The sequence below is a fragment of the Centruroides vittatus genome, unplaced genomic scaffold (assembly GCF_030686945.1).
Source record: "Centruroides vittatus isolate TY-2023 unplaced genomic scaffold, ASM3068694v2 contig_355, whole genome shotgun sequence".
Classification (NCBI taxonomy): Eukaryota; Metazoa; Arthropoda; class Arachnida; order Scorpiones; family Buthidae; genus Centruroides; species Centruroides vittatus.
In genome coordinates this window covers 298,020-317,877 of record NW_027122178.1, presented here as the reverse complement: position 1 = coordinate 317,877, position 19,858 = coordinate 298,020, and the positions used below count along the sequence as shown (strand labels likewise).

The 19,858-nt window shown below is 28.6% G+C and overlaps 1 protein-coding gene across 3 annotated transcripts in view; it reads right to left on the bottom strand.

Annotated features, from left to right (window-relative positions):
- The window catches only part of Sec15 (exocyst complex component Sec15), a 59,698-nt gene that overhangs the window by 27,551 nt on the left and 12,289 nt on the right, over positions 1-19,858 (bottom strand). For 2 of the 3 annotated variants that reach the window (XM_067269646.1, XM_067269647.1), the window contains exon 2: positions 9,787-9,952. In XM_067269646.1, the coding sequence (XP_067125747.1) occupies positions 9,787-9,952 (166 nt within the window). Of the gene's footprint in view, positions 1-9,786; positions 9,953-10,083; positions 10,223-19,858 lie in introns of those variants that run through there. The other variant, XM_067269648.1, reaches the window with a different exon arrangement.

The following is a 19,858-nucleotide window of genomic DNA, read 5'->3' as shown; positions in this document are numbered from 1 at the left end:
AAACTTAGTGAGAAATCGAATGGAAATTATCCAACAAAATCAGAACGCTTAACAATTTGAATTAAAAACTTCTTTCCAAACCATTAGGAACACACATCAAATGTTCAAAAGTGTTCAAACTTGAATGAATGGCAAACTCCGTGATAGGCGAAGCAGCACATGCGTGGATCTAGGCTCACACTATACATTTGCTGTAGGATGTTTATCATTGTTTAATCGCTTGTACAGCATGACCCATACACTGGGTAGGTCAAGAGTGGGAAAGTTGCATGCCTCCAAGGTGGTGGTTAGTAGAGACTACCATATGAAAACGATTTTCCGATTATTACAGTTTCTGAGCATAACTGACTGGGACCACAGTGGGTTGTAACTCTGCTCTATAACCTTTCTTGATAGCTCTGTAGTGTGTCTTCCCTCATAACATCATCCTGGTGCTCCGCAAGTCAGCTGGCAAGCATTCTGGTAGTGGCCCCGATATACTGCATGTTTTCTCCCGTGGTACGATTCTCCATTGGAATGGCATAGACGCCCGACTTTTCGAGAATGGAAAACTTGTCCCTATCATTGCAAATGAGTTTGCATAGATTTGGAAGTGGGGATAGTGGTAGGACAAGGTTGTTCCTGCTTGAAAATGCGGCAAATTCAGATGGAGAGGGGTCCAAGGTATGGCAATGATGTTTGGGCCACAGATAATTCCCTCTTACTGTATAGCGTAGTACTTGGAAACAGAGATTTTACCATACTAAGCACATACGTAAACTTGGCACGTGGAAAACCTGCAGTGTGTACCACCAAACAGATGTTGTCTAATTCGATGTCTATCAGCACTTGCGAAGATGGTATTAAGAATGCCCTTTTGATGAGGGCGGCAATGGTGGCATTGACATATCGTGAGGGCTGGAAAGCCTCTGCTCTGCCTGATAATATGTGGTGCTAAATTAGATTTGTGGTCCTTCAGGAGCTTTACGTATGTGTAAATCTAAGAATGTTATTGCAGCGTCATTTTCTTTCTCCCATGTAAAATTGATGGAAGGATAAACTCTTGAAAGTTGCTGCATAAAAATGAGGAAAGTCTTGTCTGTGTCTTCCCATGCTATCAGAATGTCGTCAACATAATGTAAATAGAGCTGCGGGCAGTGAATTGAACGTTCTCTGCTCAAATGTATAGCGTGAGCCTAGATCCACGCATGCGCCGCTTCGCCTATCACAGAGTTTGCCGTTCATTCAAGTTCGAACACTTTTGAACATTTGATGCGTGTTCCTAACGGTTTGGAAAGAAGTTTTTAATTCAAATTGTTAAGCGTTCTGATTTTGTTGGATAATTTCCATTTGATTTCTCACTAAGTTTCGTTTTAGCCTGATGATGATGTCCATAAGTGCGTCGAAAGTGCTTGCAATAAAAAGACACACTAAGTATAATGCCAATCTCAGTGTTTTTCTTCAGTTTAGAATACAATATTTGGCATGGGAATCACCCTATTGATCATATTACCGTATATCTCGGCGGATAAGACGACTTTCAGATATGATGATGTATAAATTTTCGTCGAAGTTTGTAGTTTTAGCACATATTGGTCCTATAAGACAACCCCCAAACTATCAACAGCCTATGATTTTAGTTGAGATCAGCAATCATTATCTGGATAATAATACTGTATAGCGTATATGGAATTATGTCCTATTTGTAATTTTTCGAATGAACAAATTTTATTTTCTTGCATCTGGTGATTTTTGCAAACATTCGCACTAATTCGGGCATTCGGGTAATGACGTTGACTATTTACAAAAACATTATATGGGTTATTGTATTTTGTGCAAATATCATACTCTCTTCTAGTAAATAGTTACGGTTTGTCTGTCTTTTTATAATGGTTTTAATTTATATAAATTTCAATCTAATTGTTTTGTATCTGTCCTATAAGACGACCCCGGATTTTGGGGCCATTTTTTATGGTTCATCTATCATCTTATCCGCTGAGATATACAGTAATTATAATTTTTACTTTTGCGAGAGTTGTTTTCTTTTTATTCATCTACACAATATTAAAAATGTAACATTAAAATTTAAATTGAATTGAAACATGTTGAAATGTATTAACAATTTTTTATTGTTTTTATATTTTATTTTATTATTTTATATTGTTTTTATATTTTGTTATTTTATTATTTTATATTGTTTTTATATTTTGTTATTTTATTATTTTATATTGCTTTTCTATGAATTATATACAGTAAAACCTGTCTATGGCAACCACCCACGGTTCCTTCAAAAATGGTCTTTTAGACAGGTGGTCGTCCAATACAGGTAGTGCTGTAATACCATATTTCTGTACGTATTTTGCACACTTTTTAGCCATTTCTACTAAACAAAACTCGAGGTGAGCATTTATAAGCGATTTTTTCAATGATAGAGCTATATTGGTATTGTTTTTTCTTATTGGATAACTCGATTTACAGGAGTCATCATGATTTTATGACAGATTTAATACCAATATTTTAAAGATTAATACAGTACTTGCATTTTCTCAATTATAATGCACATTTTCTTTTTTCCGAGATAATTAATTCAAGTTGTTTCTCTTAATTCAAGTTTGTTTGCTCCTCAGTTATGTGTATTATGTCTTCGATATACAAGCGCATTGTATCTCTCCATCACTTTGGTTTTGGTTTTTGTTAGTTTAATCTTATTTTAACTTTAAAAATACTGTATTTTTTTAATATTTAATATTTTCTTAAGTACAATAAGAAAAATTATTAATTAATAATAAAACTATTTCATTATTTTTTGTCATAATACAATTTCATTACATGATGATTGTCCAATGACAATCGCAGAATCAAAAAAGGAAGGTTGCCTGTAAAACTGATTTGTGTTAATGCATTTATTGTTTTTTTGAATATTTTGCATGTGAAAATTACTTGGATATTACTTTTCTAAAAATATCGTGGAAATAAGGTAGGCTGAACTACTTATCGCACATATACTGTATATGAGCTTCAAAAATAAATAAATTAATTAAATAAATTTTATTACATGACGAGATCAGCCGATTAATTGTATCATGTACAATATTTTATACGTCAAGAAAAATACTGTAGGGCTACAGTACGATAAATTGACAGTACGCTGATCGATTATGAACAAGTGAACACATCATTAGACCCTCCTGTACTGTACCTGTATTTAAATTTGTGTAAGATACAACACTGTTTTAAAGCAATTTAGAACAGAAAATTTAATAAATTAAATTTACATGTATAGGCTAGACAATACATATTTACATGTGCATATTAAAAAATTCAATTACCTTAGTCTGTCTAACCAGTTTTAACTTTTGCTTTAGGATAACTTCCTCAAGCTTGTTTTCAATTAAATCTATGCTTTCCAAAAGACACGGTCTTTCAAGATTGATGAACGTTGATTTCAATCTTGAAATTGTGAAAAGCGTCTCTGATAGTAGAAAAGGTTCAATACGAACATCACTGTTCTTCTTCACTATCATCATCATCGTCATTGTCTTCTGTTGTTTGTGACGGTCGTTGATTAGTCTTTACCCCAACCATAAGTTGATCCTCCCAGTTATCATCCAAATCTTCAAAGCATTGAACATCTTCAATAGCTACAATGTTGTTAATTTGTGCAGCAGTACAAAGCTCTTGAAGTTCTGCTTCTAAAATATTTTCAGCATCCAGAGCATCTGCAGCATCAGGAAAAAAGCCACTGATTATGCCCTGATCTAATGGTTGAAGGTGGCTCATAGTGTTGGGCGGAAGAAATTTCAATTCAACATTCGAAAGTGAAATCTTGGGGATGGCAGGTGGCATTGTTCAGAAAAAGTAAAATTTTCCTCAAGTAAAAATAAATATAAAACATGGCTGACGGTATTACATTTAATTGTATAAATATAAAATTGCAACGTTTTAACAAAAATACTTGTTTATGTTCCTCCCTGTTTGTGAAATTGTGGACTGTCAACTGGAGCGAACGACGGATGAAGAACGTAAACAAGTATTTTTGTTAAAACGTTGCAATTTTATATTTATACAATTAAATGTAATACCGTCGGCCATGTTGAAATGGGTTCGAACAATAGTTTAGAATAGATATATTCATGGTCATTTATTACTGTTGTTGTATGTTGTTTTGGACCAAAAATTGCTGCCCGCAGTTGCATTACACAGGTGGTTATACAGGTAACTTATATGAAGACTATGTATAAACTATTCTGTGCCAGAAATTTTTGCCCGTTTTGACAGGTGCCCGTTGAATGCATGTGATCGCCTAAGCAGTTTTCACTGTATATAAATTGATTATTAGTAATTTATTGATTGTAATTTTTCATGTTTTTCTCCATAATGTTTTTATTTGTTGTAGCCATGGATAAAAATTTAGTCTGGCATTACTTTAATCATACAGCAACAAAAGATGTAGCTGTGTGTAAACAGTGCTGAGACAAATAAAAGCAACAGGTGGAAGTAATAGTAGATTACATAGCCATCTCAAGAGCCAATACAAAATTAATCTATTGAAAAGAAACAACCAAGAAATTACTGAAGTTTCCAACAAATCTGCTTTGACTGCAATTGATGCATGATTAAAAATTACTTCTTTTTTTCAAGAAGAAAACTGATGAATCTCTTGAAGCTGTACTTTCACAAATGTCAGCAAAAGATGGAATTCCTTTTATAAAATTTAGTACTTCTGAAGATTTACAAATGTTATTAAAAGAAAAGGCTATAAAGACATTCCAAAATCACCAAAAATCATCCAAAAACTTGTAATGCAATATGCTGATAAAATTAAGCAAGAAGTATTGAATAAAATGTTACAACATAAACTTGATAATAAAGCATATAGCTTAACAATAGATGATTGGATACCTAGTAATAAAAATTGTCATTATATTAATATTAATGTTCATGGAAATGATAAATTTTTGAATCTTGGCTTGAGTCATATTCATGGATCTGCAACTGCTGAGGTATGTGCAGAATTAATTAAAAATTTAAATTAATTTAATTTAAAAAATTTAATATCAACGTCAGACAGAGCTGCTGTAATGAAGAAAACAATAAAATTAATTAATAAAAATCATCAGTTATGCCTCACACATGGACTATAATTAGTAGTTATAAAAGTTCTTTATAATATGAACACAATAAATGAACAGTATGAAAATCTATATAATGCTAATTTATCACTTACTATTGATTCTGATAATTCAGATATGGAAAATGACGACAATGTCAAAAATTATAGTGAGACTTTTGAAATAAACCAAGATTTCTTTGGTACCAAACTTTTTACAAAATTCAGAATTATATTCTTTAATAACAAAAATATGTAAAGTAGTAAGACTTTTTAGAAAATCTCCAACAAAGAATGATGATGTACAACAGAAATATGTGAAAGAAATCAAAGGTAAAGAATTTTCTTTAATTTTAGATTGTAAGACTCGGTGGAACAACTTATTAAGAATACTAGAACAATTCTCATTTATTAAAGATGCTGTTCAAAAAAGTCTGATAGATTTAAAATTGGACATAGATTTTAATAACAAAGAATTAGAATTACTATCTAATATAATCTCAACCCTGTAACCTATAAAGTTGGCGATTAAACACTATGCAGTGAAAATGGTAATTTATATGTAGCCAATGTTACGTTAAAATTTATGCTAGATGAATTAAGTAGCTAAAACACATTTTTAATCATTGAACTGAAAAAAAACTTTAATATGTAGCATAAAGGAAAGACAAACTTACTATTCAGATGTGCGACACTACTTTATCAGACCCTAATTTGAATATTTCAAGAGGAAAATTATGAAATTTTTAATCTAAGCAGTAAAGCCACAATTATAAAAATGATTGCTGATGTTATTGAAAGCATCTCATACAATAAAACAGACTCTGGTGATAGTATTGACTTAAGTGGTTTGGATAACAAAATTAAACTTCAATGTAAACTGCTGGGTTATCTATGAAGGAAAAACTTAATATGTTGATAAAACTAAAAACGAAGTACCTCAGGAAAAGTTAAGCTTTTTGTGAATGTGCTTTATAAAAAAATGTTAATCTAAAAAAGAAAAATGTTTATTACATTTGTAGTAATCTTTGTATGCTTACATTTTAATATCATAGTTTCTTTTATATTTTTCATTAATATTTTTATAAATTGGTTATTAAAACATTTAAATATTGTTTTGCAATTAAAAAACTAAATGGAATATTTTGTTAGTGTTTACATTTATTACTATCCAATATTTTGTGTTTGAAATAAATGCAAAGCACAAATCAAAAATTTATTACCTTTATCATGTTATTTTTCAGAAAAAATTTACCAGTATTCAAATTTTTTATTTACCGAATTACTAGTAAATGAAAAAGTTGGTAAATTTACAAACCCTACTCTATAGACAACAGATGGGCCCCCGGTGTAAATAAAATTCCACTAGATACCAAGTTCGAATGATGCCTTAACTATACTGACTTGATTAATAGATCATTAATAACCAGAATAAGGGAACATGTGCATGACATCACAAAAATGAATTGTAACACTGCTTTGTCCAATTTTCAAGTGAGCCCAGAGTATCCCTATGTTAAAATGAGGTTAAGATTCTAAGCACTTTCACAATGTACAACAGCTAAGAATAAAAAACTATCAAAATTTATAAGGCAATACTCGAGATGTTGCATTAATAGTGAATAAGCATTAACCTATTGCAAGCAATGATATGTTACCTCTAATTGTGGCAAACTTTAACACAACATTGTAAATTTTGTCATCTCAATGACTAGTTATTAATACAGGATGACAATAATTAACCCGTACAAGTTTTTTGCATCATAAATTTATTAAAGAAATGAAAATTAGCAAAACAACAGCATATAACAGTGACAATACTTTATGTATTAATCAGATATTAAGCCAGTTTCAAAGTGGCCTCCTTTTGCCTTAATGCAGAGCCCCAATTCTCGGCAATGGGCCGTGCTCTGGAGACAGTTTGTCTCACTCCCAGCGCAAGGATTGCTTCAGCGACTCCAAACTTTTGTGGCACTTAGAACAGGTCCTGGCCTCCAAAATGGACCACACACTGTAGTCCATTTGGTTCAGATTCGGTGAGTACGGTGGCCATTCCGCAGACGAGATGAAATCAGGAAAATGAGCCTTGCACACTCTTGAGTCTTCTTCGCCCTGTGTGTCAGCGCCGAGTCCTGCTGAAATGTCCATTTTGCACCGCCAAAATGCTGCTGAGCCCACAGAAGTACCACGGCCTCGAGAATGTCATGGTGGTACATGTCTTGATTGATTTTGGCCCCTTGATCGACGAAAACAAGGGGTGTCTTGCTGCTTGCACAAATTCCACCCCAAACCATGACTAACATTGGATTTTGGTGATGTTCGATGATGGCTGAGTCCGGGAGCCTCCACAGACCAGTTCTTGTCATTTTGATGGTTGTACAGAGAAAAGCTTCTCGTCTGTGAAGGTAATGCACTCCCATTGTCGACCTGCGGCCCAATGCTTGAGTTGATGGGATCTTTGGAGTCTCACACACTTGTTTTCATTGGTGAGGAGCTGAACCTTTTGGAACTTGTAGGGCTTGAGTACGAGTTCCTTTTTCGCCATTAACCGCACCAATTCGCGATTGATTCTGATCTCATGAGCAATTTTTCTCATGGAGACCTTTGCATGTCGGTCAACTCGCTTTGTGGTGATCTTGCGATTCCTAGACGTGTTGACAGTGCACTTTCTTCCATGTCCTGAGCGGTAACCATCGTGGCCAAGTTCCTTGAATCGCCGAACTGCATCCGAGACTCTCATTTTTGGAACACCGAGCAGACGAACAATTTCACATTGATGCTTTCCTTGCCGGAATAGCTCCAAAATTGCACAACGTTTGTTCGACATCCTTAAAAAAATAAAGAACTAACCCTTATTACATCGAAAGTACATCTACACAGGCAGGAAATCATGCAGAATTAAACAATAGTATGTAAATTGGTGACAGTAAAAAAGTTCAGGTGCAGCATTGCTACAAACTTTGTATGGGTTAATTATTGTCACTCTGTATGTGTGTTACCACATTTAAAATTTTTTCTAATCTACCTCCAGTCGTATTATGGAAAGTTATAATAAAAATTTTAAAATTATGTCTACATCATATTTTATGTTACACATGTTACACATGTTACATTTTATTATTTTTTTTGAATGTGAATATTGTCATGTTATGTACAGAAAGTTCTTTTTTAAAAAGTTGTTCAAATAATAGCATTCAGTTATGAAATACTTATAACAATCTGATAAAGATCTCTAAAAGTGATTAAAAACATTTGTTTTTTTTCAAATAAATGAAACCTGCTGCAACAAATATGGAGGATGTCTGTGAGTGTTTTATTGCAAAATGTTTCAGTTAAATATCACTAGATGTAGACCAGAACTTTTAGCTCGATATTTAACTAACTTATACCATAAAATTCAATCAAAATAAAAACAACTCACATTTGATGAAATGTAATTAAATATTCAACTTCACCTAATAACCAGATCTAAATTCTAATGATGGAAGTTTAACATTTGACATTGAAAATGTTATTTAACATTGTAAGAACAAACAAGAAATTGCATAATAAATTTGAACAAAAAAAAACAAGTACCAAATAAAGCATTTAAAAGCAGTTAAATAAATTCAATATAAATTACATGTGCAATATTTATAGTATCTAAAAAAATGTTTGATAAATCTACAATTTTTGATGCTAAATTGTTTAGTAATCTTATTTTTATTTGCAATTTCTAATTTGTCTCATGTAAGAATTTTATGACACTGTGGAAAGTAATAAAGATGAGTAAATAACAGTAGATTAATTTAACTGAAAATTCAAATTTTCTATTTTATTCTAAAAATTGTGTTTTTTGATGATTTTATAGCTTGTTTTGAGAAAAACAGCTTGAATTAGAAGTCAAAGTGTTAATCATAATTTTTTGACTATATAATTAATATTGAGAAGTATTATTTTATCCAAAATAGTTCATCATCTATTAAAATGTTTCTGCATTTTTTTTAATTAATAAAGCATTTAAAGCAAATTTAAAAATAATATAACTAAAATAGATTGTCAGAAAATTATTTATAACTGCAAAAATGTCATAAAATAACAAATTGCAAATTTACAATTTCTTAACTAAAAAGGGACTGTGTTGCAAAAAAAATTTTCAGATTGAGAAACTGATAGCCTAGAACTAATGAGAGAAAAAGAGAATGAAAAAAATTTTTTTTTCATTCTCTTTCCCCTATTTGTCATTCTATTTTTCACATTAAAGTAATTAAAATACTGAGATACTATTCCAGATATTCATCTTAAAAAATGCACAGGCATACTTTCCTTAAGATGCTTTGTTAATATGACATGTTTATTATTTTCAGGATTTGTCTTAGTCTTAAAGGAGTTTTGAAATTTATTTATTATTTTTACTTATTCAAAAGTAAAATATTTTATTAGGCTTTTTATTAAGCAGGCAATAAGTGCTAGCACCATTTCACACTTAATAAATGATAATGAGTATGTTTTCAGACTTTTATTGATACATACATTGACAACGAAAAAAGCTGATTCGTTTTAAGACAATATTTACTTTATAGCAGTGGTCTAAAACCTAACATACATGGTTGCTGTTAATTACATTATCAATAAAAATATAGAGAAAATTTTTAATATTTATTTATTTATAATATAATAGTAATAGTTATACATTAAATATTATGTAAAAAAATTACCTTTAACTTTTGTGCCTGTGTTCTAACCTGTAGAAGTTCTCGAATAGAATCAATAAATCCCTGATAGTGAGCATTGCACATTCTTTCGATATCTTTATCATGATTTTTAATTCGGGCATCCAACCTGTCCATAAATTTTTGATGTTCGTCTCCATCATAGATCGCTCTTAAAGAAAATGTAAAAATATTATAAACACAGAAAATAATATTAAATAAAAAAATGATATATCTGATTACAATAAATATAACTTTATATATTATATTAATGAGATTTATTACTAGAATTGTAATACTCACAAAATATTATTAGAAATAGAACAATCATTAAACAGATCATCTACCAGTAAACATTCCATTATTTACTTTTAATACATTTGTTAAACTGTGTATAATATTTGAAAACACATGAAATAAATATCCGAGAGGAAGCCGTTTGATCAAAATGAAACAGGATAAGACTCACAAATAAACAGGAAGTCAAGCAAGACTGATTTTAGTTCTTAAGAATTTTGCATCAATTTTAAAACTAGATAAATATTTTTGCTGGGTCATTACTACTTGTACTAAAAATGGAGGTTAGTGGCAAATTTTTATTTTATATTTTATTTTATTAAGAACAATTTATTAACATTTAATCCTTCATTAATTTTTAAATTTTTTAAATTGTATCCTTCATTAATACATTTTTTAAATGTATTAATGAATATAAAATGTTAAATAATTTTATACTTTAAATATTTTAAAAATTACATTGATGATACAACAATTTTTAAGCTTATTAATAACTGTTTCATTTTATAAATATTTACTAAAATAATAAACATAATGAAGAAAATAAATATAATATATGTTAATTATAAATTATAATAGTGTAGTAACTTAAAAGATCAAATTAATTATTACTTAAAATTAGTTGTTTAGTACAAAAATGCTAAGAAATGTAGCAAATACTTTAAAAGTATAAAAATTACTCAATTAAATAACAAGCTTCATTACATACAACTCGATAGATTCCATATTATCAAATTTATAAGTCTGTCATTTACTTCAGATATCAGTTTTACAGGTTTTTATGAGACAGATAAATTTCTTTACCACAATACTTTCAGTTTAAAGTCATTATACATTATATAATATATAAAAAATAAAAAACTGTTTTAATTTAAAAATGCAACAAATATTGAAATTTATTCAGTTCTGAAAGTGACTCATAAGCTGAAAATATCATAAATAGAAAACTATGAAAGAAAAAATGCTGTAAAATATTTAACTAAAGTGTTTATATATATATAAATAAACTTCAGTTATATATATATCTATTTATTTTATTTATTTATTTATTATTATTATTAATTTATAAATATATAATAATTAACACAAATTATATAATATTAGCATCTTCAAATATTAAAAATTAGACAAGAAAATTCTTCTGAAAGTCAGTTTTTCCAGTATTTTCGTTAATATTTCTTCACAATGGTTCTTGGAAATTAAATTAAAAAACAAACATTTTAATTTGAAGAAACACATTTTCATTCATTTATATTTTTTTCAAATTAAAGTATTTTTCTGATGTAATTTTTAAGTAAGTTTCAATGTAAAAATCATTAAAGTACTAAAGAAACCATCTTTAAAAATTTTCTAATCTAAATTAGCTTTTAACACCAGAAAACAGTAATTTAAACTTATTTTTCTTTAATGGCAAGCTTTAGGTATAGTTTTTCCTTTTTATCTCAATTGATATTTTTATATTGTATATTATTAAATTACATATAAAATTAAAGTGTTTTAAATCATTTATAATTAAACTTCCTAGCAAGTGTTTTTTCTGTAATATGATCTAGTTAGATCATATTACAGAAAAAATTGCTTGGATAAATATAATACAAATGGAAATTATAGAATATTAACTTATATTTTTAAATAAATGATCCTTTTAAAAATCAATATATATATCATTAGGTGAATTTAATGAATTTTTATCATAAAAACACACTTTTCCTTAGCAATGTTCAGTTATGTATAATGAATTATTATAGTTAAATACAGTAAAATTGTACAATAGTCCCTCATTACATCACTCATTTGGATATACTATATCATGTTATTTTTTTGTCTTCCAATATAAAAGTGATTTAGCCAATACTGGATAGATACATTGGTTATGTCATGTCATCAGATAAATAGCTTATTTGGTTTGTTTCCATACATATCTGATATAACAAAAACTTTTAAAAAATATTGAAAATAAAGAAATATATTCTAAATGCTAAAATGAAATAAATACAACAATCCTTCATGAATATATTCATAGGAAATTACATAAATATTTTGATAAACTTGACACGATTAACCTGCTATCAGACAAGAACCAAATCTGCCTGTGAAAATGTTAATGTATAACACCTGAAGAGAATTTATTAAATGTATAGTTACCATTATGCTCATACATATTAATATTAGTATTTTTAAAAGGAAGAAAATTCATATTAAAAAAATGCTATTTAACTTCACTTATAAAACTATAGGAAAACCTTTTATTAATACTTAACTTTATAATTATTATTAGAATGTAAATCATAAAAATAAAATATACTTTAATTTTTCACCAACATTACTCAAATTATTTAATGTATTTAAATTATTACATTGAGAATGAGCATATCCAAAGAAAGTTTTATTATATAAATCAGATATGGTCAACTCAGCAAATCCAACTCAGCAACAGAACTTAAAACCAAAATATTTATGTAAAATTTATTTTATGAATAGTCAAAATTTTATTATAATTTAAGATAATATTTAATCTAAGATGCATGTGAAATTATTAAAGTTTTATTAATAATTATGTGAGGGCCAGACTTGACATATATGGAAATAACACCCTTCCACTATTCCCCTTCTTTCATAATTTTTGTTAAGATCAAGAGATCAGCAGATGATCGCACTTCCTTTCCCTGGCTGCATTTCCTTTCCTCGACGGAACCCGAAATGTGTCATCCAGAATCTTATCACTCAGATAGAGGATTGGAGAAACCGGGTAATGTGATAAGGGATATAAAAGGGGGGTGTCACAAAAGACCGGGGTCCGTCTCCGCCTCACCCGATCAGAAACACGGCTCTGCCTGCAACATCCATCCTCATTGTGACAAACGAGATTCGCCAAGAGTTCCTCCGACCGTGAGTCAACGCACTGTCCACCCTCAGGAAGAGGTATGAATCCAAATTAATGTAAACTCTCTCTCAGATCCCCCCCCCACATATTAGGATGTTAAAAACGCAAACTTCAGGACTTTAGCAGTTGTAATCGTCGTTTTTGTCTCAAATAAATGTTTGTTTATAAGTTAAATGGTGTCTTTATTCAAATATAGTCTTGCCTTACCGCCGACCCCACTACTACTCCTCCTCCACTTGACCTGACAAAACAATTTATCCTGACATTTTGGGACGATTAAACCAACAAAACTAGCCATCCTGGACAACTGGGTAGGTCTCACTGACCTGTAAGCTGACCAAAAAGGAGATATGACTTCATTCTACCTCCTCGGTACCCACAACTAATATAGTAACTAATATTTATTATTTGGTTGATTTCTTAATTTTTTTTTTTTAAATATACAAATTTGTAGTCTCTTCAAATTTGTATATTTAAAATCTACTATATATACAGGGTGTCTCAGTTAAGAAGTTCTGAAACATTTCACTGAGACATCCTGTATATATATAAGTCAAGATATGTATGATAAAGTGGTCTATTGTATCATTCAACATATCCATACTAAACTTGGCATGAATATTCTTCAACACCCTACAAAAATTCTGTGGGAACTCCAGCCCCCAATCACCCCTAAAGCCCATCCTCCTTAACTTAAACCAAGCAATGTTTTGTGTTTTGCAGTTTCATTATCATAAATACTCAGGTCAATAAATGTAAATTTTAGTTACTAAGACCATTGTTTTTATCACTCCCTCCCAACCCAAACTTTACCAATCCCACCTCAAAAGTGTGAGGAATATCAGGTACATGTAGCCAGTGATTATATAAAATATTAGTCTGTAAATTTTTAGAATAATAGTTCTAAAAATTTACAAAAAAGTACTGTTTCTTATTTTCAGACAAAATAATCTGATAAATTAACAAAATTTGTTTTATAAAAACGATTAAAATTTTCATTGATAAAAAGATACAAAGCTAATAATGTCTGAATGGCTAAGTTCAGATTATCTCTGTTCCCAACAATGCTGGATTAAAAGTATTCTATATATAATTTTCAAAATAATCTTTGTCAGGGTTTCCACCACTGTCGAGTTGATTGCCACCAAATTGTTGTAGACCAATATGAACACATTCTGTATATATAGTTAAAATATTTCTTCCATTTAAATATATTTGTTTGAAGAAAAAAAAAGCAAATTTTAAACAGCTTTGAATTAAAAATAATAATATAAAATTAAAATAGCTTCAATTATAAAGCTGAAGACATATTCAGTATTATAAAAAATGTTAATTATTTCATAAATTAAATCCTTGATCTCTAAAAAGGTTTTTTGTAATTTTTAAAATAAAACTATTAATGTTGTTAAAATAAAATTGTAAAAATGTTGATATTCAAATTAAAGAAATAATAATAAATGATAAAGAATTACTTTAAAAAAATTAACCAGAGAGTTATGATGATCAGTTCAGAAAAATGTAATAATTACTACATGTTATAAAAAAAATCTTACTATGTGAATAAGTCATATAATTTGATTGCAATGTTCATTTTAAAATGTTTTAATTGTTCTGATTAATTTCTAAATGATATATGCCACTTTAGAGTCAATTGGAGAAAAATTCTAGAATAAAGCATGGTTTAAAAAATCTCTCTCTGCCAAATTTAAAGCATAGTTTTTGACAATTAGTTGTTTGCTAGACTGATGACTCATTGATCACAAGAAATAATCTATGATTAAGTTTATATCATTTTTGTAATTTATTCTTTTTCTTTACAAGTTTTCTGCAATTAATCCATTGAATTTCCATTCTAAAAACCTGACTTGAACCCCATTGTACTTTTGTATCATGTTCTAAAACCATCTTTACTAAGATTATATTCATTCTTCTTTCTTGATATTAGTATAATGCTCTGTTAATCACTCTCTAAAAAATCTTAAGATTACACCTGTAACATATCACATCTCTTCTTATTCACAACAGAAATTTCATATACCATTTGATTCCTGCATTGTTCTTTTCACCTTGTTGATCTTTAAGGGAGTGAAGAGGATGTTTCATTTAAGAACTGCATTTAGACCATATTTCATTTTGTTTTGTAGCTTCTTTAAGAGAAGCCATTTTTCTTTGTTTAATAAAAAATTACTTTTGGCTTACAAAGATTTTAAATTTGACATAAATTACATTTTTACACTTATAAAATCAAATCAATGCACTGAGATAGAAAAATCTCTTGTTGAATTTTGTAAAATTAACCAAGAATAAAGTTTAATAATTTTAATAATCAATATCTATATAATCATTTGTTTTATTTGTATCAGGATGCTAATAATAAACAAATATTGCACTAACCTTTAGCACATTTCCAGCAATTTGTTATAATAAGCAAATATTTTTGGCCTCTTTCAGTGCCAGCATCAGGCTTTCAATGATGAATTTTTTAACCAAACTTTTTAGAACACTTTTTTAAAAAGGTAAAGAAAATCATTCTAGAACAAATTAGTATATCAACACACAAAAACCTTTTTATATTTAGTATTTAAATTAATTAAGTGTGTTTTTTTTTATTATGTCATCAACAAACAAAACATTCAAACATGACTATTTTTACACTTCATTGTAAATTATCTAGAAAAATTATACATTAGGACTCCAACATTATAAATATTGTGGAACTTATAAATGTACATTCTTAAAACCTATCTCCCTGTATCGGATCGTCTACAAGTGCTTTCCATGAGTTGAAAATCATTTCAGCTTCCTTACTGTTTATACATCTTCCCTGTTGCAAATTTTTACATTTCCCATGCCGCCAGTGTTCTCAACTTGTCTGAGTTTAGTATATTTTTAATCAATCTGACCTCTTCCTGTAGTACCAACACTTCAGACTCCATCGCATATGCTAAAGGTTAGTGAAATATTTGTTTAAAGTTCCAGCTGTAGAGAATATATTTGATAATGATAATATTTCTAACACACGAAAGTTCTATTATTCTACAAATCTCCTTCTCAACACCGGAAAATAGTAACAACCATTCATCTAACCTGTTACTGGTGCACATTCCTTCATCACCAAACTTGTAACTAACCAAAAAATAAGTCTTTACAAACGTTTTCGAACCCCAAACGTTGATTCTTCCTCAGGTAATATGAATTTCGTTGGAATTGCAGTTCGAATCACTTCAAATTCGCAATACGTCATTTAATTATTATTTTTAACTGTTTTAATCTAAGCATTTAACTATACTTTGTAGCTACTGTACTTTGGTACAATATTACCAATAGGACAATGTTCATGAGTAAACATCTCAATACATTTCATTATGCATTATTTTTTTTCCATATTTTATACTGAAATATAATTATAATTAATAGTATGTTAATTTAGTTTTTATTTTGTTTATATTATGTTTATATAATATTTAGCTGTTATTTTGCTGCTTCATTAGAACCACAAATATTAGCAGACTCTCAACATAATGGACATTCAATACAAATGGACCACACCTATCCCAAAGTTTGTATCCAAAAGTGGACTGTATATTATAAAGTATATAAACTGTTTCAAAAAATAATCAGAAAACTAAGTAAAGAACCATTGCAAATCAAAAAGATTTTATCATCTTATTCAAATTTTCAATGAGTTTTTGTACAAAAACTATAAAAAATTTGTTATTTCAGTTTTTCAAACAAATAAAACATTTATATTGGATCTTTACATGAGTAATAAACTAAAAATTACAAACTACTTTTTAATTACATTGTCATCAATTTTGCAATAGGAGTCTGAAATGTGAAAACAATTTAAGTCATTAAACAATTCATTATTTAATTTATAATACTAACTCATAAGACAGTTTACCATGTTTAACTGAAAATAAGACATATCATCAGAAAAATCTGTTTGATTTTTTATTAAAAAAAGTAAAGATATAAAATTTTTTGCTCTATAATGGTCTCACTGTATTTTTTTAAAATTTCTTAACTATAGTTCAAATATGATATATTTGTATATTATATACAAATATTATTGATAGAAGCAAATAGTTATTAACATAGAAATGAATTGCTTATTAAATTAATAACTTGTCAAGTAAATACTTCAGTCTATATGATTAATATGATAGAAATAATATATAATATTTTTGTATTTTTAACTGTATTATCGTATAATATTTCATGAAGCTTTCCATTTGTTTTTTTTTTACTATAAATAGATAATAAAGAATAACTTCCAAATATGAATATGGTAGTTTGTCTACAAAATTTAAAAGTTAAAAATTATATAGTCATTACAGCTACATTTATTTTTGGAATCATATCTTATTGATAATTATATATTTTCAATAAATAATGACATCAAATGTTTTATAAACTTAGGTTATATAAGAAAATATCTAATTGAATTATGTTGAAATGTTATATATTTGATAAAAAAATTTCTGAACAAAGCTTTTGAAATAAATTCTCTCAACAGTTCTACCAACATTCTAATATTTTAACTAAGCATTATGAAATATTTTGAAATTTTTCTTGACTTTCCCTTAACTTTTTAAAATATTTTTACTAAATTCAGTAGTAAATTCAGATACATTTCTCTTTCTAATAATGTGCAACTTGTGTGTGTTTGTTTATAAATTTAAAAAATTTTTTATTCTAAAATAAAATATAACCATTATTTTTAAAAGCCATGATATTAAATTTTAGAAGTTTGAGCTTTTTGAAAGTGATTTGATTTTTTTATTCACTTTTATTGTTATAAACAGAACTGTTTTCCCAACTAATTTTTGTACTTATTTTTATTCAATTTTAATATTTTTGCATGAAATATACGATTGATTATGGATATGTTATGGACCAAGTGATTAATAGGGCATTATTCATAATGCCGGTCATTATGAATACTGCTATCACTTAGTTGGGCAAAGTGATAATAAACGTTGAGGAGTGATCATCCTCTAGCCAACCAGCCCTCACATCTGAGTTGTGTGTGCGTATTGCATATTGTTGTAGTGCATATTGTTTATTACCAATTATAAATTTATGTGACCAATAGTTAATCTTGTGCAACATTTTAATTTGATTAAAAAAACTCCACTTATTTCATTTAGAAATATTTATTTTTTGTGAATTATTTCAAAGTATTTTAAAAAGAACATGTAATCTTTTAAAACTAAGTATTATTAACTATATTAATTAAATGGTAAAATTTTACCTATGTGCATTGTGGCGGTGGTTGTGATTGTTCGTGCTCCCAATGGACTCCTCCAGAGGGGAACTGCCGGCAGGCTGCCAATTGTTTAACATCACTAGTTATTGATACGTGTGTTCAAGAACTACCATGAATCAATAACTAGTGACATTAAACAATCAGCGGCCTGCCAGCAGCTCCCTTCTGGGAGGAGTCCGTTGGGAGCATGAACAGTTGTGACCGCCGCCATGGCGGTGCACATAGGTAAAATTCTACCAATTAAAGTAATATTAACGAAAAATCAACTTACAGGAAACTTCTGAAATTTCATTTTTGGTATAAATTATATAAAAAATTAAATGTTTTTTAGTTTATTTATTTGAGCAATTAAGATTTTGATGACATTTAGAATTACATAATTTTTTTTCTTTGTAGCATTTGCATCTATTAGATTTGCAATCAGCATCTACTATAGCCTAGGCCTCCAGTAAAATTAAAATGTTGCACAAGATTAACTACTGGATGCATAAATTAAAATTAAAATTTGGCACTAAATGAAATACACATGCACAACTCAGATGCAAGTGCTGATTGGCTAGCGTATGTTAAATGATCACTTCTCAACGTATTATCATCACTTTGCCTGACTAAGTGATAGCAGTATTCATAATGACTAGTCAATTTGATAAATTATGTTAAAACACCTGAAATTTATTACAATGCCATTTTGTTTGTCATTATTCATAATGCCCAGTCATTATGAATACTGCCCGTATTAATCACTTGGTCCATAACATATACATAAAAAATTGAGTAGTTACAATCGTAGCTGCAATTATAACTATTCAATTTGTGTGTAAGCAAATCATTTGTGTGTAAGCAAATCATTTGTGTGTATATCTACACAGAGTATTTTAGAGTTTTTGTCTATGTATTTATCATGAAATTGTATTGATTTAAAATGTTTAGTTCATCAGAAGATTAAAATCTGAAGTTATATGATAAAGTTTATTGATTTCCTGATCAATTATAAAGTAGTGATGTTTTTCTATTTATTAAATACATATTAATCAAAACAAAATAATGCTACTATATTCAAACACTATTTACCTGAAGAGGGCTCATCAGTAGAGCTGAAAAACAGTAAAGTGATTTAACTACTGCAATATTAAGATGTTTGTATTTAGTTGAAAATAGAAGCTAGGTTATAATGAATTGTTAGTATTATCTTCATGTTTAAAATTAAAACAAAATTGCTTGATAATTCATTATTGGCCTCATATATACAGTACCCCCTAACTAAAACCTTGCCAACTCAGACAAATTTTTTCAAAAAATTATAAAGTAATTTTAAATTTATTGGCAATAGAAAGATTATAATTATAAGCAAATTATACTGGTAATTAAAATTAATAAGTGTTTTTGATATAATGCATGGTATTGAAAATGATTATTATTATATTTCATTAGTTACTAAAAATTATACATTGCTTATATTGTAAGGTTAAAAATTTTTTTGAGATCATTCTCTGTGATAATAAATTCTGTAGTATAACCTAATAAATCAGTAAAACTATGCTTAGAGACAATCATAATAAATTGTAGATTGTATATCCAGCTTCTTGTTTTCCTATCATCAGAGAAAATAATCCACTAATAGGGAT